At 37.2% G+C, this 25,675-nt stretch overlaps 3 protein-coding genes across 8 annotated transcripts in view; 1 reads left to right on the forward strand and 2 right to left on the reverse strand.

Annotated features, from left to right (window-relative positions):
* Positions 1-2,115: 2,115 nt before the first annotated feature.
* Positions 2,116-20,389, reverse strand: LOC311281956 (store-operated calcium entry regulator STIMATE-like). 3 transcript variants are annotated; one of them, XM_084395375.1, is made up of 10 exons: positions 19,448-20,381; positions 16,596-16,644; positions 16,307-16,402; positions 16,046-16,167; positions 14,986-15,098; positions 14,738-14,815; positions 13,548-13,697; positions 12,353-12,463; positions 4,997-5,117; positions 2,306-2,765 (listed from the first exon to the last, which is right to left on the reverse strand). In XM_084395375.1, the coding sequence occupies exons 1-10, from the start codon at positions 19,617-19,619 to the stop codon at positions 2,659-2,661; spliced, it is 1,119 nt and encodes a 372-aa protein (XP_084251501.1). In that variant the 5' UTR covers positions 19,620-20,381; the 3' UTR covers positions 2,306-2,658. The 3 variants fall into 3 exon arrangements, with proteins under 3 accessions (XP_084251500.1, XP_084251501.1, XP_084251499.1); XM_084395373.1 differs by lacking the exons at positions 2,306-2,765; positions 4,997-5,117 and having other exon boundaries at positions 10,691-12,487; positions 19,448-20,389; XM_084395374.1 differs by lacking the exons at positions 12,353-12,463; positions 13,548-13,697; positions 14,738-14,815; ... (3 more) ...; positions 16,596-16,644; positions 19,448-20,381 and adding an exon at positions 5,227-5,776 and having other exon boundaries at positions 2,116-2,765.
* LOC311281957 (uncharacterized protein) lies at positions 3,210-13,301 on the forward strand. Of its 4 annotated transcripts, none has more exons than XM_084395377.1 (4): positions 3,210-3,579; positions 9,742-9,844; positions 9,932-10,136; positions 12,388-13,301. In XM_084395377.1, the coding sequence occupies exons 1-4, from the start codon at positions 3,274-3,276 to the stop codon at positions 12,428-12,430; spliced, it is 657 nt and encodes a 218-aa protein (XP_084251503.1). In that variant the 5' UTR covers positions 3,210-3,273; the 3' UTR covers positions 12,431-13,301. The 4 variants fall into 4 exon arrangements, 3 of the variants coding, with proteins under 3 accessions (XP_084251503.1, XP_084251502.1, XP_084251504.1); XM_084395376.1 differs by lacking the exon at positions 3,210-3,579 and adding an exon at positions 3,790-4,339; XR_014625865.1 differs by lacking the exon at positions 3,210-3,579 and adding an exon at positions 8,434-8,714.
* An 837-nt stretch (positions 20,390-21,226) lies between the features above and the next one.
* Positions 21,227-25,675, reverse strand: part of sfmbt1 (Scm like with four mbt domains 1) — a 29,581-nt gene continuing 25,132 nt past the window's right edge. The window contains exons 20-21 of the mRNA XM_084394504.1: positions 23,610-23,738; positions 21,227-22,605 (exon numbers count right to left, since the gene is read on the reverse strand). Coding sequence (XP_084250630.1) covers positions 22,465-22,605; positions 23,610-23,738 — 270 coding nt within the window. The 3' untranslated portion in view covers positions 21,227-22,464. The remainder of the gene's footprint in view (positions 22,606-23,609; positions 23,739-25,675) is intronic.

Raw genomic sequence — 25,675 nt, forward strand, 5'->3', positions numbered from 1 at the left:
ATATATATATAAGTGGAGTGTTCCTTTAAAGACTGATATTATACAGAGATAATACTTTCCTTACAAAGAGTGATATTAAAACACATTTTAGGTTTAATGTTAAGAAATGTGCATTGTCTAATCAAGAAGTACTCCAAATAAAGTTTAACTATAACATTTATACCAGTAAGTCTCAGTAAATATGTTAATGGATTTGCAGTATAGTGTGAAATAAATGTATTTTGTGTAAATGTATTGTCTTAATGAAAATTTTTATTTTTTTTATTTAAGCTGTTGTTGTATTAGTTTCTAAATCCAGAAAGTTCTTCGGAAAAAACTCTATATTCACAAAATGCTTGAACTTAGGGCTTTAAAGAACAGTTAATGAACAAGCGCTAGAGTCAGCAGCAAAGGATCCTAGATCCGCCACTGGTCTGTGGTGGAGCAGCCTTACCACTGCACATTTTGTATGTCTCCCTTATCTGACACACCGACTTCAGGTCTTGCAGTCTCTACTAATGAACTTATGAGTTAAATCAATTGAATTCGTGTTAGATAAGGGATACATACAAAATGTGCAGTTTTGGTTTTGGACAGGTTTAAAAAACCCTGGCCTATAGTATGCATCTGTATCATCTGCTCGTGACACAAAAGTAACTACGCATATAGGGTCATGACAATAAGTCATGTAGCCTACTCACTAATACATGCATTTTTAGTGTTGTTCTGAATGACTGTTTGAAAAGATTATTCTATGCTATTTTTTTTGTTCCACCTGAATGAAGCTAAAGCTTTAGGTGGGTCCTAAAAAGATTCAACCTTGCATGGGGAAGGAAGTTTGTTCTTTGTAATGGTGCAATTGCAGGGCTTGTTTGGAATTATGGAAGGTGTGCGATTATGCCATAGTACGTTTGCCGAGAGAGCTCAACATGCTACAACTGAAGAAAACACATGCAAATAGAAAAAACAACAGCAAATTACGATCAGGATGTTAAAATAAATAATAATAAATAAATAAAAACTCACCTTACAGGTCATCTACAACACCACAGACGAGTATTGAACAATAAGCGGTCCCAGACAGGTTCGTCACTTGCTGGGGTCCTCTTGAAACAGTTGCGAGGGCCCTTTCATCGCTGCTTGCAGCTTTTATTTGCAGTGCGTTTCTGTATTTGGGTGTGTTGTGAGTATGTGAATTTCATGTTTTCTACATGTTTGTTGACACTGACTGATTTTTATACTTTTATAGAAATATAAAAATAAATATATACTGCTTTTTAGATACAGATTTCAGCTGTAGGTAAAAATGTAAAGCAGTCAATACTGTAGTATACAAAAAGAAAAGGAACATTTGTATTTATACAGTACACTTTTCATTTTTACACGCTCTATTATGTCTTCCCCAAACACCACCACACATTCTTACATGTCTTCATATTGCTCTTCCATGACAAGCAACTGTGAATTTTAATTTGACATGTAACACGTTTTTACGAAAATAAATGTTCTGTATAATTACAAATTTATTTAGTACTGCTGTAGCTGATGCTGTTTAGGGTTGTGACGTTCCTCCATGTTAAAAAATGGTAGTGATTTTGCTGGGCAAACTCCATATAGGCCTAAATGCTTCCAAACTTGATTGGTAAGATAGTGATTCCTATTTCATTACAATGCCAGGGCATTTGTCAATTTAGCAGACATTACAAACATTTCATGTTAGATATTCATGGAATGTACATGCATGTGATGTCTGACATATTTTGATAATTGAACGGATCATTTTGCATGTGAACGTTCACACGATGAAAGAATGTTTAGAAGTTGTAAAGAGCTTGACAGTTTCAGAGAACTCAACAGTGTTGATCAACAAGCCATTTGCATTTAGTTATTGTGCAAATTGTAGACAATTGTACTTACTCTTTTGCACACGTGCCAAAACACATGTGATTTGCTTAAAACAATAAGAAATTAAAATCTGATGTTAAGAAACTAATTGTTCAGAGATCTGAACTTATTGTTCTGAAAAAAAAGTATTCTAAACAGAGAATTGAGCCAAAACGAACTGTGAAGGGATAGTTCTGCCATCCACAATGTATAGAACTGACTTCTTCAAATAAACACAAACAACGATTTTTAGGAAAATAATCCATCTGTGAGTCCATATAATGCAAGTGAATCGGTGCCATTGTGGGAGTTGCTCACCGATGACACTCAGATTAGAGTATAATGTAAAACTGTCTCATGGATATACTGAACAACCACCCAAATAAATAAATAAATATATTTTATTACCTTTTAAGGTGACAATGAAAACTTATTAGTGTGGTTACATCCTTTAATGAGCATTTATTTTAATTTGTACTCCACCCTCCTTCTCCAAATTTGCACAGGAAGCAAATATTTTTATTAAACCACTATGTGTGATGTAATATTTGCTCTCATTGTTTGAAATGACAGAGAAATCATACTGGGTGACTCAGTGATACTTTTAAGAAATGTTTATATAGAAAACATGACGCTAGAAACTAGCACATAAAATGTTTCAAGTGCAATTTGAGAGTAACATATAGCAACATCAAACAGTAAAAAAACATACAGCAATACTTGCAAATATGCAACATCAATATCCACATTATTCATGATGTGGATGCGCTCTCAGATCATTCGTCCATTCAGCACTCAGTTGCCAAACACGCTTCCTGATGGAGGATTGGGTTTCTCGAGCGCTGTCTCTCCGCCAGACCGCACTCCACTGAAAACAGACGGCGCCACCTTCCCCATGCGCTCTACACAACACACAAACATTACATAAAATCAGGGTTATTGTCATAACTAAAACTATTAAAGGAACACGCCGACTTTTTGGGACTTTAGCTTATTCACCGTATCCCCCAGAGTTAGATAAGTCCATACATACCCTTCTCATCTCCGTGCGTGCCGTAACTCTGTCTGACGCACCCACCGCTAGCCTAGCTTAGCACAAATACTGCAGGTAAACGGCTCCATCTAGCCTACTGCTCCCAATAAGTGACAAAATAACTCCAACATTTTCCTATTTACATTTTGTGATTTGTATAGTCACAGCGTGTACAAAAAACAAGGTCACATGAGACACAGCCATCTTCTAACCTTATACATACTGGGAACTATATCCTCAGAAGGCGAAGCACTGCTACTTCTGCGGAGTGATTTGCTCGCAGCACATGAGAAGCCCCGTGGTGAGGAGCAGAGAGTTCGCTCAGAGTTGGAGTAATAGTCAGAAATTACTAGACAGTAAATGCATAGTTTACAATCATGGGTGTTCGCTGTATTGTAAAGAGCTGCGACAATAAACAGGGGAGACCAGGTAATACCATGATGTTTCATAGAATTCCAACCAAAAACGCTGACCTGATGAATCTATGGCTACTTGCTCTGGATATAGACCCAAACACACCTGTAAACATCATCAAGTGTCATCGTGTTTGCTCAGAACATTTCACTGAGGACGACTATTTTGAAAAAATGGAATTTGCCACACGGACCGTGAAACGTGTGCTGAAGGATACGGCCATCCCATCGATAGTACAGACAGGACAACGTGGATCACCCGCAGTTGCGGTAAGTGTTCCGTTATGTTTTTAGATGACTAAATGATCTATGGTTAGAAGATGGCTGTGTCTCATGTGACCTTGTTATTTGTACACGCTGTGACTATACAAATCACAACATGTAAATAGGAAAATGTTGGCGTTATTTTGTCACTTATTGGGAGCAGTAGCCTATGCTAGCTGGAGCTGTTTACCTCCAGTATTTGTGCTAAGCTAGGCTAGCGGTGGGTGCGTCAGACAGAGTTACGGCACGCACGGAGATGAGAAGGGTAGCCTATGTATGGAATTATCTAACTCGGGATGAGACAGTCCCAAAAAGTCGGCGTGTTCCTTTAAAAGACCCTCTGTAGGCTGTAGTGAAAATCACGTCAACGTGCGGGGCGGGGCTTATTAACTGCTGGGAAGCAGAAGGGTCTCAAGAGAAGCCAGGTTATATCTTTCTGTTGATATTTTTCACTATTTTCATGTTGATGGCTGACACATGTTCTGTTGTCGGATGCAAAGCTCAGAAAGGGCAAATGGTGAGCCTTCATGTGTTACCAAATGATCAGAAACTTCGATCTAAATGGGTGCAGTTTATTGGGAATAACTGTAACGTCCCTGCTAAACTTCCATCGAGGATCTATGTTTGCAGCAGGCATTTTCCAGAGAACTGTTTTGAAAATTTTATCATGACTAAGTTGGGTTTTGCTAGTAAACTTATATTAAAGCCCAACGCGGTTCCATCAATTTACTCCGGGAGCAGAGACAGCACAAAGCAACATGCACCAGTAAGTTTCTTTTTCTTGTGTTTTATGCTAAATGATTTAGCCATTGTTATCGTGCCAAAAATAAATGTTGCAGTGGTGTGTATTCAAAAGGCGCTTTCCATTTTTGTAACGTAGTGCACCCATAGACAAAAAAAAAAAAAAAAAAAAAGTGCACCTAGTGTGATGTTTATTGCGATATTATGATGATGAACTATTATGCCTTTCTCCACCGACTTTATATGATATTCAAAGCATTTCTAAGGATGATGATTTTTAGAAGGCAGTTGTCTGACTCTTATATGGCGAACCGGAACGATGTTTGTGTAACATTAGCAACACATTATTAGCTGTTTGATAACGTAGTCAATCCAAAGGCTAATCACGTGTCTAACGTTGTAGAGAGTACGGTGGCCGAGAAGTGCAAAACAAATCACAATAGTGTGCAACAGTCGGATTCCGGAAGTAAATACTCCATTAATTTTCTCCATAAGAAAATTTATTTTTAACGATAACATATAAACCTTTAAATATAGTCCTACTGTGAGCTACTAAGTTATTAAGCAAGGCTTTGAAATTTTGTACTCTTTGTACACAAAAAAGACTGTCCCTAATCTATTCAATAACAGCGTTTGTTTATTATTTACAGTCAAAACTCGATAGAAATGACGTTAAACTTACCACACTCGACCATGACCTCATATGTCTTGCTCTTGACCTCTCCTTTCAGCCCCAGTTTACTGCGGGCTCCTTTCAGATCCTCCTCTTTCACAACTGGACGCTTCTTCTTCTTAACCTCTGGCTGATAGAAATATCATTTTTAAAAAGAGAAACGTCTGCAGTACTTAGAGCTTACATTGCTACACATACTTTATTTCTAATCTAAACACAGATTAAAGACGTCTTCTTACCTGAGACATTCTGTATGGTTGCGGTCTGGTTTCTGGATAAGTTGTGTACTTTGTCTTTTTGTCCTGGCTCTTTTATACCCTTGTTACCAGATCAGTGTGCCCCCATCCCCCCTTCTTATCATTATATATTTTTAGCTCAACAGTCAGTGTCAGAAAGCCTCTTTCTCAGGGTGACTACTATGAACAGCTGAACACATTACAGACAAAACAACCTCCTCCTATCCCTGCTTCACTGATGTATCATATGTTTAAATATATTTTGTTGCTACAAGTTAAAATCAAAGCAAGTTGTAATTGTGAGAAAAAGGTATTTTTTGACATAGCTGATACTGTCAATCCTATAAGTCAATCTAAACCAAATTGTTTCATAACAATAACTAGTATAATTCATCATTATTGCTTAATAATTAGAATAAAAAACAAAACAAACCTTGCTGGTTGTGATAAATGTGCATGATGATGATGGAGATGTCAACATGGCACAGAGATTATATAACCAAATCATTACACACTTTTCTGGGGTGGTGAGTCAGACTCTGCCTTTGTGAATGAGTCGGTCCATCGCTATGTGTGCGCCAATAAAAATAGATCTTCAGTAACGGTTTTCAATTCGGCCTTTGTGAATGTACACTATTTTTAAAATGGTTGGGGTCAAAAAAGTATTTTTTTATGTTTTTGAAAGAAGTCTCTTATGCTTACCACCATAGCTGCATTTATTTGATCAGAAATACTGTAAAAACAGTAACATTGTGAAATATTATTACAATAAAAAAAAAAAACATTTTCTATTTGGATATATCTTAAATTGTATTTGATTCCTGTTATGGCAAAGCTGAATTTACATTGACATTCTGAGGATGCACACCCAGTTTCATACAATTCCACGCTACAGCTAAAAAATAATTATAGCTTCTTAAAGGGATACTCCACTTTAAAATGAAAATTCTGTCATCATATACTCACCCTCATGTTGTTTCAAACCGGTATGAATTTCTTTCTTCTGCTGAACAGAAAGGAAGATATTTAGAAGAATGTCAGTAACCAGACAGTTTCTGGTCTCATTGACTTCCATAGTAGGAAAAAAATATACTATGGAAGTCAATGAGACCAGAAACTGTCTGGTTACTGATATTCTTCTAAATATCTTCCTTTCTGTTCAGCAGATGAAAGAAATTCATTAAGGATTGAAACAACATGAGGGTGAGTATATGATGACAGAATTTTCATTTTAAAGTGGAGTATCCCTTTAACAATATGATCCGTGAAGATGAAAATTGGTATGCATCATCTTTGGTGGATGTTCTAACAGTCTCCGATCCTCTAATATTACTCAGATACTTAATAAAACATGGCTGTGCCAACAGGGTTGTTTACATCAGAAATGTACAATAACAAATGCACACACAAATACATTAGAATGTCCAGAAATCAATTTGAGTTCAAATAAATGACAGAACACGTCATCTTTATTTTGAGTGTTTCATCCAACATCTACTTGTCTATATTTTGTCCTGAGAGTCTTTGTCAGTGAAAAAAAAAGACATAGATCCGCATAATGTTCATGTGTTCTAATGTTCAAAAGAGCTGGGACACATTTGTGTGCGTTTTGTGATTTCATCAGAACAAATAGTCTCCGCAGCAATGAGAGAACAGTGGCAATGAAAGCTCAGCAAGATTTCAAAAACGCATTCCAGCACCATATTTAACACTCTTATTTAACACAAACGAACGAAATTAAACAATTGGAGATGTTTGCTTTGTATTGGGTACATCCGTGCCTTGAAATGTTTCAAAAAGTGGTGGGGACAATATCGACCCTGGAAAAAAGTGGTACCAATAGCAAATCAAATTTGTATGATTATCTAAAAACTTTATCTGCCATTCTAATTTGTTAAAAAAAAAAAAAAAAAAAACGTGTTGCTGTTACCCATTTCATTAAACCCTAACTTTCAGTGCAGATTCAAGATGGACTTTGCTATAAAACAGTGCTGGGGAGATTACTTACAAATTGTGGGCCGTTACTGATTCAAGATTACATGACAAAAATTGTAGTTAGTAACGTAATCTATTACATATTTAAGGTAATATATTGTGAATACTGTTTGGTTACTTTTAGATTACTTTTGACCAAATTCTATCACATTGAATTGAATAGGATAATCTTGTGCCATATTGATATAAAAATACACAGAGAAAGAAAATATAGGCTATTTTATTCTTTATCAAAAACATGGTGCATTAAATATTACATCAGGATTTCCCAGACTGGGGTTTGTGATTTAATGAAAAGCTATTAAGTAATTAAATCATAAAAATGTTAAATTAAAATAATTTTATTTTAAAATGTCAAAATAAAACACTTAACTACATGTTATTAATAAAAAATAACTCTAGTCTGATTACAAGTATTTTTAAATTAATCTAATCTGATTACAAGTACCTAATTTTTGGAATCTGATTACATGTAATCAGTTACTACCCAGCACTGGCTATAACCACTTCAGTAATCAGTGATCATCCACATGGGCCATTAGTCCTTGGACCCTGATGATTGCCACTTGGGGCTATATTTGTTCTTGTTTTCAGGATAAACACTTCATATTTTGTCATTTCGCATCTGAAGTAAATGTATCTTGATTTAAGAATCTTTAGACAATTGCACTGGAAAACAAGACATACTGAGGAAGAACATCACTTTTTTTGCACTGTGATCAGAAGGTACAGTAAAAGTTATTTCCATAGACCCTGTGGAATTAAGATTAAAATAAGTGTGGCTTACTGGCTTTTAGTGCGGTTTTTGTTTTTTTTGCGATATACTGTCTGCTAAATGCTGTCTGGTTACTGAATCCAATCAAAGAGGATAGCTCTGAGCCAACACGTAAAGTCAGCACAAGTTCACACATAGTCAGCTTTCTATTACTGTCGTTGTACATATTGTTGTAACTTACACTCATAACATCACATTATACATGCCATTTTACAAAGTGTATAATTATACACCATAATTTAAAATATATATATAAGTCAGCAAGGATGCAAAAATCCAAAGTGACATAAAAGACTTGTTTTCATTTACAAAAAAAAAGGTATTTTCCTCTTCCAGGAAAACGGACCAAGATATTGATGAGTCATCCAGCACTACACATGTTTTTGTCCATTCAGATGCTCTCTAGAAAGGGAATGTCCCTCCCACTAAATTATCTCGCTTCTCTTCCCTAATCATGGTTCGTCGATGTGTATTTGGCTGTTCTAACGCACGGACATTATTTTGTTTCCCAACCACAAACTGGTTACGAAAGAAGTGGCTGGAGTTTATACATTTCGAAGAGGGGGCTATTTGTGCCAGCTCGCGACTTTGTGACAGGCATTTCTCTGAAGAATCCTTCACCAATTTGGGGATGGTTACTGCAGGGATAACGTGCTACCTTACATTAGCAGACACTGCCGTTCCCACTCTGTACACTGTAGGCCCTTCCCCTCCCGCACGAGTAAGTATTGTTTTCTTCAGAAGCTCTTGGGGCATGACATTAGTATCAAAATGCGATCATCAAGCTCTCCGCCTCTGAAACGACCTTTCTTGCCTGCTCTGCTGAGTGAGTGACGTATAAACGTCATGACGCAAGAGAGTCTTTTGAACCAGATCTTTCGAACCGATTCTTTGAAACAAACAGCTGAAAAGAACCTGTTCGCGTCACTAAAAGCGTCGGATTTCAGTGAGCGAGCATAGCTAGCGACAGTTATGGTGAAAAGGTGCGTTTTAGGTTGTTATCCGCACAATACATTATTCCCTTTCCCCAAACTACCCTGGTTGCGAGCCCGTTGGCTTGAATTTTTGCATTTTGAGGAAGGAGGAATATCGGAGAGCTCGCGTTTGTGTGCGAGCCATTTTGCCCCAATATGCTTCAAAAATTTACAGCAGTACCAAATGGGCTTCGCCGACTATCTGAACTTGATAGATACGGCTATCCCGACGATATACACCGTTGGTCCAACACCGAGTGTGAAGGTAAGGAGATATTCCTGGTCAATCTCCTTTTGTTCGATCGAAGAACCGCCCACTTAGACCGGACGTGGCAGTCTGACTGACATGTAGAACGACCAACCACGTTCGTTTTGTTCTTTAAAGCGACAGTTCACCCAAAATGGGGTTTCTTTCATTGTTTACTCTCCCTCGTGAGGTTCCAAACCTGTATGACTGAACACAAAAGAGGGTATTTTGAAGAATGTTGAAAACCAAACAGCTTTGGTTATCATTGACTTCCATTATATGAACCAAAATATCTTCTAACATGTTCCCTGGAAGAAAGAAATCGGATTTACCACAATAATAGACAAAAGCGCAATGGTAGCTTATTCAAATAATGCTGCACTAGGTTGTACAGGTAACATTTAAAAATGTGTAAAATATTAAGTTAAAATGTCCATGGTTCCCTGTTATGTTGCTTGCACAACTCACGAGCTCTAGAACGAATGTTTGCATTGCCTTATTGCTATACTGCTGCATCTCTCCAACAGCCAATGACACGAGAGGTGGGCTGCCAATGTAATGCTCCGGTTCTGAAGAGTGTGGCTGTCCAAGCAGTACTCACCCAAAAAAAGCCAAAACGGAGGAGTAAAGGTAACTTTAACTAAAAGTTCACTTATGAATTAAGTTTTGCGTTGAGCTTCACCAGTTTGCTTTTCCTTTTGTGTGGTTTCATATCAGCAATTCAAGTCAGACCTCTTGTGAGTAATTGTGCTAGTGTGTCCTGCTCCGATGAGGACTTCCCAGTCAAATCCGAATCTTCATTCACATCAACACCAATTAAAAGACCACGCATGGAGGATTCCTCAGAGGGGACATCATGCAGCTCAGAGGAACCAACAGATGATACCCACGTGCCCGATATCATTCAGGAGGAAGACATAAAGTAAGTTAAATCCAGAATACGATTCAAGGTCTGTTCACACCAAGAATGATAGCTATATGTTAGCATCCACACTAATGCACAATCTCTTTATTATGCGAGAGCACAGCAGTTACTTTGTCAGCCAGTTCACATGCTTGAGCTCAGGTGGATTCTGATTGGCTCTCAATGTTTTTGTAGTTCCATCAGCAGGAAAAATCTTTCTCAGAGCAATTCCAACTATATAATTGTAATAGATGTATTTTGTAGACTTCCCTATTCTAACACGATTCATTTATATTATACTTTAGTTATTGGTTTTGGTTTTAACAGGCCTTAAATTAAACACTTAAGTATGCCATTTAAAATTCTCTAAATTACAATGCATGAGTGTATTTTATGTTTCCTAAAAGTTAGTTAAATAACTCCATTGTGAACCAGAGGTTAGGATTAAGCCCTCTCACTGCAATGGATTGAGCTCAATTCCTGGTCAGGAAGCATTCTTTTGCAAGGGATGAAAATGTCATAAAAAAAACTGTAAGAAAGTTACAGATCATAAAATAACAAACACAAATGGCTGTTTTGACAATGTTTATTGAAAAAGCATACACAAGTTCATAATTTGTCAGTAATTCTAAATCATCTAATATAGTTTAGTACTTAACCCCTCTCCACATCCAATGTGTTTCATTTTCTTCCAACTCTAATCAAGATCACTCTCTAACAATAGTCAGAATCGAACCTGGAGAGGGAATGGCAGTTACATTTCCACCAAGTCAAAATCCTTATCAGTAAGCATGTTCATCCAGCAGGCCTGACCAGAAAGCCAGGTTTCAATTCATCCCTGTAAAACAAACCCATACAGTGTGCAAATGTGTTACTCCCACAAACTTGGTCCATTAAATGTCAGTTAAACAAGCAATAAGATAATTGGTCCTGTACTCCCAATTTCATTCACTCCCACTCTAAACCTACAGACAATCTTCCCTTTCACATTAAAGATTACAAATAATCTGCAACATTTAGCAGAATGCATAATGCAAATCACCATTCTCCAAATATCTGTGCTTTAGTATTGAAATCAAATAAAATGTTCTATAGAGCAAAAAAGTGTGAGGGTGGATGAGAAAGTATTTGGAAGAAAGACACAGTGGTTTAGTGTTTGACTGGTAAATATTAAATAGAGGTGAATGGTAATGCTTAAAGACAAAAAAACAAGCGTAATACCGCATACAAAGAGACCACAATGTAACACCAAACTGCAAGAGGTTACGTCCTGCAACATAGCATCTACCCTGCAATAAGTAGCAAAAATGAAAAAATTTAAAAGGAGAGTTCACCCAAAAATGAAAATCGTCATAGATTAGTCACCCTTACAGTCTGCCAAAGCTGTGTGACTTTTTTTCATGTGGGCAAGTAAATAAATGTTTGGGCGAACCGTCCCTTTAATAGGCCACAGAAAAAAACCCAAAACAAATAAATACAGGGAAAACATTAATGGCAGAAAAACACAGCAACACACTGAATTGAGACAGATACTCTCAAAAGCCAAACAGTAAGACAAGCCATCAGACTAGGGGAATGAAACGGCTTCCTCTGGATTTTCGTACCTTGTCATTTTGGCTGCTGCCTAATAGATAAAAACAGACATTGTAAGACCGTACCAACTGTATTATAATACCAGCTCATAACACTGCTGACGAATGGTTTTCTGTAACATTTATCAGCACAATTTCCACACAGCTGACGTGCACAAAACTGTCGCAGCTACGTTCACAAACACGACTATGAGTGACCTTGAACAGTTTATCCAAGTCTGTGTGATCAATCACATGCATATGGTTAAAGGTACTTATCTCAGCAGAACATCAATGTGTTATTTGTATAGGTTTAGGCTGGTTTTTATCACTTCAAATGTTAGACAGATACAAGGAGATGTTGTATATCCACATCCCAGAATGTGAAACTGAAAAAAAAAAACTGACTGAAAATATTATGGTCCGATCATCTCCAATAGACTGGTCCAAAACCCTCATGATCATCTATGGCATAGGGTAGCAAAAATCTTTCTGGCAATGTCGGGAGGGTCCATGTGTGTACTGGAGCCTGGGTCCGTTAACCTACAATTCATAGGCTGAGTTAGTCATCATGCCCCTCACTTGCTGATCTATGCTCTGGTCAATGAGTTGGGGTCATGGGAACGAGGGAGGCCTCAAGTCCAAACTGATTTGAACTCAAACTGGAATACCAAGACGATGCTTCTTTTTCTTAACAGGCTTGAGCCCTGTGATTCTTCGTATATCATCGTCACCATCTGAATCCTCCATTTCGTCATCTGCGGAGAACAGGATCTGACCAGCACAAGAGGAAGAGTGCTAAACAAAGACAGTTCAACTAATCATCTTTTTTTTTTTTAAGAAAGCAGGTGATGACATTATATCCAAACAAGTGGAATACTCCTTGCAAACCTGAATATGTAAAATTGGTAACATTCTCAATTTCTGACTGAGCTGCTCATCCCTTTACAAGTGAGAAAGATGGACTACAGTCACATGACAGATGTCAATGAATTCATATTTGACACCTACATGGTGTGTGGATGGAAATGCCACACTCAAGTGACTGTTCTCACTGTCAAGTTACCTGCTCTGACTTGCCTTGTGTCAAATCTATCAACACTGACGGTAAGCAAGTTGAAAAGTTGCTGTATTGAGGAAATGTTATTAGGTCAATAACAGAACTAATCGAAATATTAGTAGCAAGAACATATCAGGAAACCACATATACGGAGTTCTGTTCATCCTCCAAACAAAACCCTCTAATTACGAAGGTAATCGGTCTTCCTTGGAAAATCAAGTGTTCCCAGAGTTCATTACTGGATGTTTTGTGGTCTGTGTAACTCATTTTTAAAGGCACACCTGCTTCATTAGATTGTAAACTTGCTGACTTCCCATGGTTACTGTGTTGGGGAAGAGTCATATGCAAATGTGCTAGGGGAAAAAGGGAATGTCCCATCTCGAACAGGAAGAGGGATGATTTGAATTTGGCACTAGGTCAGGGGAAACCCAAAATATGAATGCTGTCATTCAAAGATATTTGAGAAGCAGCAATAGTGTCAGATCTCCCATGTTCAAACTTTGATTGTTTTGACAGTTTTATACATTCTGTGAATAAAACTTTATAATTTGTCATCAGTTCTGGTTTACTTATGCAAATATGTATTGTTCTGTGGTTGAAACAAATAATCTAAACTCCAATAGAAATGTGACGGTTACAAAACTTCCGAATGTGGCCCGGGTCAAAGTGATTGAATCATTTAGAACAGATCGTTTCGCTGGTGCTCATGTCACAAATTATGCAATTTAATTAACAGCTGGTAGTAATCTTTCTCCTATATGGCTATCACTTCAAATTGGTTCAGCAAGAGTAACTTACTTCTGATTCAGAGTCATCGTGTGACAGTGCCCTTCTGTAGCGCACTTTGCTGTTGCCGCGAGGGTCGTCTTCTGCTTCCCTCTCCTCCAGTTTGGCTTTTGTTCTGCTCTTCTTCATTAGGAAGTTATCCACCACCCAGAACATCAGAGCCTGAATACACAGACAGGGCAAATGTTTAAACACAAACAGATGTGTTAAAACAAAACTACTGTCATACATTTGATCAATTATTAGACTTAGAGCAAGCTTGAAAGTAGCCTACAAGGTAAAAATATATACAAAACACTACATTAAAAATGCACAATATCATCAAAATGACCAAGGCTGGATGACATTACCATTCAAAAGTTTGCGTTTAAACAGCAATGTGTGTTAATTTGATAAAAGTGACAATTAGCATAAAGTTTGGATTGGCGGTATGGTTCTGGGTAATGCTTTATTTTAAGGTGACTTCTTACTACAGTAATACAAGTAAATTATGCATAATTACAATTAATTAACCCTAAACCTAACTCTATAGTAAGTACATGTAGATAATTGTACTTACTCAAATAAGTACAGAGTAATATTAATGTAACTGTCACCTTAGAATAAAGTGTAACCTGGATCTGTTCTGGGCTAGAACTCACTGCCCATCCATGCAGCCTAGCATGGATAAGAGCTGGCAGAGCAGCAATAACCCCCCTTAGGGTAAATAGAACAGAACCAACATAAATGTATTGCAGATATCATTAATGTTCAACATAATTCATAAAAAATGAGTCTGATTCGAAGAGGAATATTAGAAGGCCAGTCCTGACTGACGAGAGGTGGAACTGGGAGCTCCAGAGCAATACGATAAAGCTACCGATAATACTGAATGGGCCTTGTGATAGGCGTTGCATTCCTATAGGTAGAAGTGGGTCAGCTTATGCGACTTAACACTACGGCTTGATTTATAAATGTTACAAAAGATTTCTATTCCCAATAATGCAGTTCTTTTGAACTTTCTATTTACTAAAGACTGAAAAATGCAACAGTTTCCACAAAAAAGCAGCACAACTGTTTCCATCACTGATAAGAAATGTATCTTGAGCAGCAAATCAGATTGATTTCTGAAGGATCATGTGACAATGCAGCCTTGGTGAGCATACAAAACTTAAAAAAACAACTTTTAAACAGTAGTGAAACAAAGGGTGATTGTCACTTACATTCACGAAAAACGGGACGATTAGCATGACGATAGCTAGCTCCAACTGAGGGTTCGTTATGGGGTTGAGTGTAGCCAGCTGTCCAACACACACAAACACCAATCAAATCATTTAATTACAAAGATTACATTTTTGGGTGGAATATTCATTTAACTGCAAATTAATAAATCAGCACTACAAAAATACATGATGATGTCAGAAAGTTCAGAACATAAACCACAACTCAACATATTGGACACCTGACTGACCTTCTTCCATTGTGGGATGAGAAGGACCAGCATGATCATGACCTTCTCAAACATCATGATGAGGATGTAGAGAGCACACTGACCTGCCCAGGCGCTGCACTGAACTGGCTCACCTACATGCAAACATTACAAATAGAACAGCACTTTAAAACACTGGTTCTCAATCAGGGGATCCCGGCAAACTTCCTCAAGAAGACTTACAGTAAAATGATTAAACAACTTTGTTTTTTCTTTAAAGAGCTAGGATTCCCACTGCCTTGAAAAAGCTGGATAACTGAGGAAGCCTAAATTTGAAAGAGTTGATTTCTAGACTTTGAAAAAGATCGGGGCATTTTAATAATGAACGTACATTTTTCTAGTTAAGCCAAGCCAAAAATATTTTAATCATGTAGAAATTGTGAGTTAAAAAAATGCCTTATCCTTAATCAGGTTCCAAAAAAACTAGAAAGTCACAGGGACTTTGAATATTGTTTGGGCATTGGGGGGCCTTGGAGTGAAAAGTTGAGAATCACTGCTTTAAAACGTGAATTTCTTCATAAATCATTATAAATGTATCTCACTGCGCAACCCTGTATGTGCAGTTCAGTTGTTGGCCGAAACAAGAAAACGGTGTTGAAACTGGTTGATTGAAAATATTATTTAATTTATACACTTTTCAACCAAACAAATCAGCATTTCAGTCCTCAATAGAGCTTGGTTTCCTCTGAAGCTCATCTAAATTAGTTCAAGATCATTACATGAGATTACAGTGCCTCGAAAGATGGTCTAAAACAAGTTTACAAAACCAATGCCTGTTAAGTCATTGATTAGACTGTTTGGTTTCAGACAGCCATTATAGTCTGTGAAGGACAAGATTTCTATCATAATTTCAAATTAATTTCATTCACTGAACTCAAATCAGACAATGCTTAGGAATAAAAGGACAGACTCAAATTTCCCGTCCTCTTTATACGAGGCCACATTAACAAAGAAGCTCAGTGGAAGTGTCTGGTCCATAATCAATTCACAGTTCCTACTGGACTTTTAATTTACTCCAAACAATTGATGTTAAGGTTCATACCATATTCTCCAAAACGCAGTGAATCCCACTGTCTCCATTCAACCACAGCGCTGACGGCCTTCACGCCGCCGTAGATCACCAGCATGCCTAGTGTCGCATCCAACAGGAAGTTGATCAGGTATCTATGGAATCAACACAGGGAGTTGGGTTGCTGAGCACAGCAGATTAGAAATATGTAAAAAAATCACAGACACAAAACACTGCGGGAAGTACAATGATGTGTGGGGGGAAACATTGACAACGACGCGAACACAGACTCACAGTGAACATGGGTCCTCCTCTGTGAGGTCAGACAGGTAGACATTGGCAAAGTGAATGAACAGCATCCCTATGGCCTGTTTGGAGGTGTCCAGAAACCTGAGAGAGGTGAAGGGGAGGAGGGGGGCGGTGAGAGGAAGGAGACCTGGTTAGAACTCACCGTTAAGTCACGAGGGGAACGCAGGGCTACACTGAGGGCCGCTAGACGAATTTCAGGTCAGTGGAGTGCAGCATTAACCATGCATGTTTTTAAGTATCTAGTGCTTGCTAATGACACAAAATGGCGGTTTACCAGATTCTCCAGGGTCTCCGTTCATGCTTGGGCTCCCTGAAGCGTTTCACTGCGGAGAGGAAACAGAAGCTTTCAAAATTGGTTGCAGGAAGAATGTGGTGATCAATAACATCTGCCATATGAGAGTAGTGCTGATGCTAAAAACTCTTTGCTGGCTCTCTGATATAGTGCTATAATGACACAGGTCAATAAATGATATACAACATTAACATTTCAAAAGGGGAAGAGATGAATGAGGAACTGCTTCATCACGGGTTTAAAGAGCTTCCTACACTCACATGCAAAATCAAAACTGTAAAAGAAACAACGTTTTGTTTTTTTAAGAAACAATAAAAGATTATGGCAATCAAATTTCAATTAAAGGAATTAGGATATTAAAATCAAGCTCATCATAGAAGAGATGTATGAACTGGTTTTTAAATAGACTTAGACTGACAACAAAAACATAGCATCATGAGAGGCGTCGGAGAGGACAGTGCTAAAGATCAAAATAAATGTAATCGCTTGCAATGTTGCTTTTAAAGAAGAGGTGAGAATTGCTGCTTTTTTGAGAGGTGGAAACCGCTAGTGCAGCCACCCTAGCTGCCAAACGTGACTCAATGGTTCACTCAAATAAAGGACAGCCTGTTTCACACAATGGCTGTTTGTTTGTCTATAGCTATTAACTGTGTGTCCCCTGAACACAATCTCCAACTCTTTACAATTACAACTCACATAACCACCGAGTAGTTGACACACAACTTTAAATTTCACACGTCTCATATTTTTCTGATTTACCCCATTCTAGTGGATTTCTATTGTCTATTGAGTTATTAAGGTCACTTCACATCAAGAATCATAACTATAACTAGTTTTATAAATCTCTCTAACTCTAAAGGTGCAGTCACATTTAATGAAATTTTATGGATGAAATCCAGTAATTCTATGTTTGCTGCTGTAAATGAAAGGTTAGGAGATGGTTTGGGTGTTTTATGCAAATTATTAGCCAATCAGAAGCCAAAGAAAATCCAATATGGGGTTTATGAACACTGGCTGTAATTGTGCTCACACACAGTCTTTAATAAATCACTGTGACAGTATTGCATGACTCAATGATGACATGCCTTGACCTGCCTGCTTCTAGGACCAAACCTTCAAGTTTTCAATGAGTCAACCTGAATTGATGGAAGAAACAGGTCTTTTCTTCGATACGACGATGTACATCCGAGTGTAACAGATTATCAGAAAAGAAAAAATGCAGGGTGAGGGGTATATTTACGCAGGGTATATTTACGGGGGTTCTCAGAAGGAGAAGTTGGGTAAACTTCTATAAGTGAATGTGAATACATTTTTGCATTCCCTTTTGCAATAGCAAAAAAAAAAAAAAAAAAAAAAATCCATGATAGTATTTCTATGAATTCCCAAAAAGGGGAAAAAACATTGAGAAATTGAATATATTGGTCATGGTCAGAAGAGAGAAAGATGTCAAATTTGCAATCGCTCCCTCAGCCGGTGTATTAGAAACGCTCACACACCTCCATGAACTTAAAACAAAACATATAGCTATTGTGTTTATAAATGTACATTCAGAATAATAAAAAGAAAAAAAACGTTAGATTTATGATGTTAATAAATGTGTCATCATCACAGTGTGAAAAAGTGTTCATTGGATATTTTAAGACATGGGTGTTGCATTCAGTGGAGGCAGATGAATATGAGCTTGCAGAGGAAGGTTTAAAGGGGTAGGCTAATGCCCTTTTCACAAGATGTCAAATAAGTCTTTGAGGGTATATGTGAAGTTTTAGCTCAAACACCCCACAGATATGTGTATATAGCATGTTAAAGTTGTCACTTTTTGAGGGTGAGCAAAAACACACCGTTCTGTGTCTGTTCCCTTAAATGCAAATGAGCTGCTGCTCATGGCACAGAGGGCGGAGCTTCAACAGCTTGCACTCACACAGACATGCACTGAAAAAGGCAAAAACCTTTAGCCTTTTATGTTCAAATCGGATTCAAACAATGATGGAGAGACTCAAGAAGAAGTGACAACATGTAGAATGCAGCAGGACATTTCTGAATGGTTAGTTGATGAATTTATGTAGCTTATGTGTAGTCATTGATTAGCATATTCTGTCTTGATAATCTATAAATCGTGTTCAGGGGGCGGGGTTTATGTAAATTCTAGGGTTGGTGATGTCACTAACCCAGGAGGAATGTTGTGTAGTCCCTACCAGCCGTTTGTTGTAGTCCTTAAAAAGCCATTTCTTTAAAAGCAAATGTCTCCCTTTGCTTTGAACTTTGAGCGTTGTAACTTTGCTGATGTTTATGCTCAAACAGCAACATTACACACTAACTGAAGTTAGAAAAGTGAAATCATATTCAAAAACCCCTTTAAGCAAGACCAACTCTGGTTTAAGCTCAGCCTGAAACAGAAGTTATGATGTCTTCCCTATTATGACTTATATTCGAGAGAAAAAAATGGCTGCTCGAACAAGAACAAATGTATGGCTTGATTTCGTCCATCAGTAATTGATTGATGGAATCAAGAATTATACTCTTTTGATTCTTTCCAATAAATAATATTAAATTGCATAAATTACTGACCAAAGGTATTTAAAGAGAGACGGTTAAATAAATAAAAACATACATTTTAACATTAGACGTAGATGTTTAAATCCACTAGAATTGTTCTAGACTATACAGTGTTTAATGCATCAAAAGTCACTAAATAACAGAAAAAAAATTGAGTAATCCCTTACTTTACTTTTTCAAGGGAAAAGTTAGTAATGCATTACAGCATTACAACACGCATTCAGAAAATAGATAAGAGACAATGAATTTCCATTTCATGAAGACAGTTACCCTATACTTACACATAAGTGTGCTAAATGCCACCACTCCCAGCAGGCCCTGCAGGAAGATGCCGAAGGTGTTCATGAAGTCCCCGTTGGAGCAGCCCCGGGCATTAGGATCAGTGGGTGAGGAGTTGGAGGATGCAGACGGCAGCTGACCCGGCGAAAGCAAACTGACCCCAACACCCGCCATTGCGCAACACTCACTGGATCACGACGAGTGTTTCAAAAAGCCACAAAATCTCAGTCTCGGGTAGTGGAGGTGATCGACAGGACGATGACACAGCTATCGCACATAATGAAGGCTCTCTTATGAGCCTCCAGTCACGGTTACTGAAGCGCAGATGTATCGTGTTTCATACTGGACCTCGATGCGTCGTCATCCAGCTGTGAGCTACCTAATATCTGTCAGCAGGCTCTGCTGTACAAACATCCTCTTTAGCACCGAGTAAACATGCTACAGACTTAGATGTGTAACAATGATGCTTAGTGCTACAATACACGTTGTCATGGAGACATTTATCGGTTAGATTATTAAAGAGCGCGTGCAGTTAGCTGCCAGATCACAATACTGTGGCTTTACGGTTAAATTAAAGCCGTTAGACGGTTACGATTAAATTAAGTCAAGAAACAAGCCGTTTAAGACTTCACTTGCCGTTCTAAGTGGTTTAGAAACGCAAAATAATAAGCGGCTGATTGGGAAGTTCTGCTGTTTTATAGCGAGGGTCCGGTCAGGCGGTCTTGCTAGCAAACCATCTGAGGAAAATCCTTCCACCGCTGCTTTCAGGAGAAGAGTTGATTGTGAATCTGCTCAGATTCAGAAAGGTCGGCGTCCGAACTACTCACATACGTATTTGGTGACAATATGTTATCCGTAAAGGAACGACACTTCCTTTCCCAATGTATTCAGGTGCCGTTTCCACTCATTTACGCGACAATCTAGCGTCATCACTGTGTCACGTCGCACTAGAGCATGATGGGATATGTAGTTTTAAAAGATCGCAGCAGGTGCAGTTCATGAAATTAAAAAATAAATCTTAGAAATAATTTACTCACCGACAAAACCAATGTATTTAAATTGTGAAATTCATTTATGCAACCTATTTAATCAATTGGAAGTTTCAAACAATAAAGTAGTATCATTTAATATATATTAAATATCAGAGAAGTTGAGGGGTCTGTTGTTACAATTAATAATAAGTGCATATTTCTTTAAGTGCTATTTTAAGTAAATTCTATACACTACCATTAAGAAATTGACACTTTTATTTAGCAAGGATGCATTAAATCGATCAAAAGGGACAGTAAAGACATTTATAATGTTACACAAGATTTCTATTTCAAATAGAAATGTCAAATTTGCAATTTTTTTATCAGTTAACACAAAAAATATTATGCAGCACAACTGGTTTCAAATTTTTTATTGAGCAGATCAGCCTATCAGAATGATTTCTGAAATATCATGTGACACTGAAGACTTTGCATCACAGGAATAAATTACATTTTAAAATATATTAAAATAGAAAACTTTAAATTGTAATACTATTTCATAATATTACTGTTTTTACTGTATTTTAGCTTTACTTAGTGAGCATAGGAGACTCCTTTCAAAAAAACGTAATAAAAATCTTACCGACCCCAAACGTTTAAACGGTAGTATACACAAGAGAGACCATATAATTATAATGCAACATTTACCTAAATGTTAATGGTCTATAAAGGCATAGAACTCTTACATTTAGTTTTTTTAAGACCCCATCCACCTTCTTTAAATTTGCCCCCTGAAAAAGAAACCAAAGGCAAGATTCTGTTCATTTTATTTTCTTTTAAATAACATTTTCCACCAACATATAATCGAAAGTAAAGCAATATTAATTCAACAACCTTTAATCAAACGGGTGAAAAACAGGAAATGAACAAAACGGAATGTGGCAAGACGAGGATCCAAATTCATCTTTCTCATTCCAGCACAAATACTCAAAGAAGGGAAATGGACTGTTAAATAAAGGAAAGGGAGACTGTTGCATCTCTCATTACCAATTCAAATACAATCCACAGATAATAAATCAAATGATTCTATCTGGTTGTGTTGGGGTATAGCTTTGCAATGCAAGACCAAACCAGTTATTTAGACCATTACAACATAGATGCCCCTGAAATTATTGAATGCAGTATTTGCATTGAAACACAGATGCTGCATTCTACTTGAAAAATACTTTTACAAGCAGACAGGTTTGTAAGAATACAAGACTCTTTTCAATTTGGTGTTGTTGATAGACCCTGGATTTGCCACAATTCATATTTTCCCTATCACAGTCAGTGACATAACCTGAAGTATTTGTGTGCTTACGTCTTAACCAACACCTCATTACTTTTTATTACTTTGCACTTTTATTTAATAATGCATCATTAGGATGAGCAAATTCTTATTAGTATTTACAGAAACCAAAATGGCAGCACTTCTTCTTTTGCACTGTTGTGTTAGTGTAATTCCCAAGCTGTTATAGAAAACCAAACCGAAATGGGAACATTAAAGCAGTCCCACTAAAATTAACATCTGGTTATTTACAGTATTTACATTAACACTCCCGTATGTACAAGTTTGCATACCACTTACAGTACATGGGCAATTTATTTATTTTTTGTGCTTAAGGTAATTGCATTGTCATCCGCTCTACAGTTAATAACGTCTTTTTTTTTTTTTTAAAACAAGTAAAGAGCTTTGCTTACTGTTGCAGACACAGTTCCTCCAACCCAGATCTTTAAAAAAAGAGAAAAAGATCAAACTAAACACTAGTCCAGGCTTATTTTGAGATGGAGAGCCCAGCTGTAAAAGTACCAGATTGACCCTGTTGAAAAACGCCCCTCCAGAAGTTAATCTCAACTGCGCCTGCTGAAGAACTAATGGTACAGGAGGCGTCTAAAGCGCTAAGTGATTTTAAAGGTTCTATGATCCATAGAGCAAAAGGAAGATCGCACATATTAGGAAAGTCACCTAAAATGTCAAATGCCCTACTCTTCTCTGCAGAAGGTCACCCTCAGCTGGCAAACTGTTGGTAAAATGCCAGCTTGACCCGCTCGATGTGATGGCACAGCTTGATGGCAGGGCCGAGCTTCAGGTCCATACACTCCTGTACAGTGGGAAGGTTCAACAGAAGCAGCGCCTGACCGTCAATTTCCTGGAAGGTAAATGAAAAAGAGTTGAATAATATACAGATGTAGGATCCTAAATGAAGACTCATAAGCATGTGAAGCAGAAGATGTAGTTTAATCTATGCAATGTATTTACACCTAGTATAAACATCTGTTTTAGGTTTAGACGTGGCCCAAAGCGTTTCGCGATCCAATTATTCAAACCTACAAACCGACGTGTCATCCGCAAGATGACGTGTGAAAAAAAAAAAATATCCTGAAGAATTCACTATTGGACTAATTTGTTCTCTCATTTTAGGTAAATCATGGCCACTATTTCACTGAATTAAAATGAGGAGACAAATTTAGACATACAACATCATGGCCACAACTGATCTTAAATTAAGCAAATTATTAATTAATGGCAACGATATTTAAAATGACTTTTGTCTGTCATGTTTGGGGGCTTCGCACAAAGAGCCGACACTAATCCGGGTGCTTCCCGGACAACAATGAAAAGCAGTCTTCTCTCCTGTCAATCAACCATTACTCTAAGAAAATGCAGTAGCTTTAAAGGGATAGTTCACCCAAAAATGAAAATTCTGTCATCATTTACTCACCCTCAAGTTGTTCCAAACCTGTATGAATTTCTTTCCTCAGTTAAACACAAAAGAAGATATTTTGAATAAGATTGGTAACTAAACAGTTTCTGGTCCCCATTGACTTCCATAGTAGGAAAAAAATAAATACTATGGAAGTCAATGGGGTCCATCAACTGCTTGGTTTCCTGACATTCATCAGAATATCTTATTTTGTGTTCAACAGAAGAAAGAAATTCATACAGGTTTGGAACAACTTGAGGGTGAGTAAACGATGACAGAATTTTCATTTTTGGGTGAACTATCCCTTTAAGAGGAAACAAAAGTCCAAAGTCCTAACATTTACTATTTTCTGCTGCACATAGGTGGGCACAGGAGATTACTACTAGGTATAAACAGCGATTTATCTTATCTGACCACTTGTGATTGGATGTTAATGTGTGTTCAATTACTTGATCCATAAAGATGCGTGCCAGCGGAGCACAATCAGTGGTCCTGATGAATCGCACAACATCCGTGACACTCCATTCCAGTGGACTGCTGTCCAGACACAGCTTCTGAGGAGCTTCAGTACGTGGACTCTTCAGAAGAGACACAGCAAACCAGTCAGTTATCATATACAAAACGAAACAAATACAGTACATAATACCACACTTAGACAGTAATTTTCCTAAACATTAAAAATATTGATTTTATATACTGTAAACCAGCATTTCTTAACCTTTCTGACTCTGAAGCTCTTCATTGTCAAAGATGATATTTGAAGGGCCACACGATATTTCCAATTATTCAAACCTACAAAGTTCCGCACATGACATTAGGGCTGGTCCTTATACCATTTTTTGAGCTTCGATTCGAAGCTTCGGTAGTAATCATCATAGAATATTCGAAGCTTTTAATGGAAAATAAAAAAATAATAATAAACGAGGCTCAAACATCCATTTCGTAACAGACATGCCTGTTTATTTGAGCACTTCCGTCAATGAAACAACACTGTAAAGCATTGAAATAAATATCAGTAAATAATAGTAACTTAAATTGTTATACATTTCCACACAAAGACGCATGATATAGCCTAAGCCTACCGCACTGCGCTGACGTGAGTGAAGATTTGGGAAAAGAAACAAGAGATTCCACGTCCAGTGAAATAACTAATGGAATATTGTTAAACTGGCTGATAATCGGGAGACCAGATCGCAAAATACAAAGCCGACAAAGCTTAAATTTATGGGCTCACGCACAACTCTCTCATTCGTCATGAATCCAAATGTTTCCATGGTTGCCATGTAACATTTAATTGCTAACCTATTGTTTATTTTGTAAACAAAGCTTTGTGCTTCACTCGTCATAATATTCATGTAAAACAGTTAAACAGCATTGACACACAACAAAAAAGTGTTTTGGCGGATCACCGCCAGTGATGTGGTTGTCAAGTTTACCGGCACAGCCCTAAATAACAGGTAAAAAGGCTAATACATTTAGGTTCTATTATTCTCTTTTCCACAATGTCAAAGCTTAACCCAAAATACAAGCTCATGCAGTTGTGTGCTCTAGACAGAGAATAGGCCACTCCAATTGCAGGGAACACTTTAGTAGGCTAAGAAGAAGCAAATATATTTATTATATAACGAGGTTGGGTTCCTTCAACTGTCCATCCTATTAAAAACGGCTAAGCTATATAAGATAATTGTAAAAAAAGAGTATTGTATTTCGCCAGATTTTATAGTGTAAACATTTTCAAGTGCGAATGAGAACTGTTTCGAGGGGGATGCCAGGTATGTGGAAAAAATAAAATAACCTGAATATTCGAATCCCAAAATTGAAAATCTAATACCAACCCACTGAACGAATACTCGGGTCCAGCCCTATGAAAAAAGATATCCTGGCCACAAATTAAGAATTCCCACAACTTATTAATTAGTGGCCACATTGCACCAATTCATTCTCTAATTTAAAGTAAATCATGGCCACTATTTCACAGAATTAAATGAGGAAGCAAATCAGTATAACTTGGCCAGGATTGTCAAAGCTCATCACTGTCAAAGACAAAGCTGCTCAGTTTGAGTGGAAATTTAAATTTATTAAAATATTTTTATAAATATTATAAATTATATTTATAATAATGCTATTTCATTCAAGTAAAATTATTATAAATTATACAATATTTCTAGTACTTCTGCTGTAATGACAAAGCTACTCATTTTGAGTGGCAATTTAAATGTATTTAAATATTTAATAAATATTATTATTATTATTATTATTTCTTTGCTCATAATTTATATCTAATAAAATATTTTAGAGTTTGACATAGAAATAAATTATATTCATTATAAAACTTTTCTAGACTTTTAAATTTTTTATTGATTTTCCATAACTTTTCCAGGTCTGGAAACCCCAAAATTCCCTCATATATCTGTGTTTTTCAGTACAGTGGCAGTCCTGGTCCACAAATAAAAATGACAGTTGTTGAGAGAACAAATTACCGTAAAAAAATATGATATCAGCCTTTAATATTGAT

This window comes from Rutilus rutilus (assembly GCF_951802725.1).
Source record: "Rutilus rutilus genome assembly, chromosome: 22".
Classification (NCBI taxonomy): Eukaryota; Metazoa; Chordata; class Actinopteri; order Cypriniformes; family Leuciscidae; genus Rutilus; species Rutilus rutilus.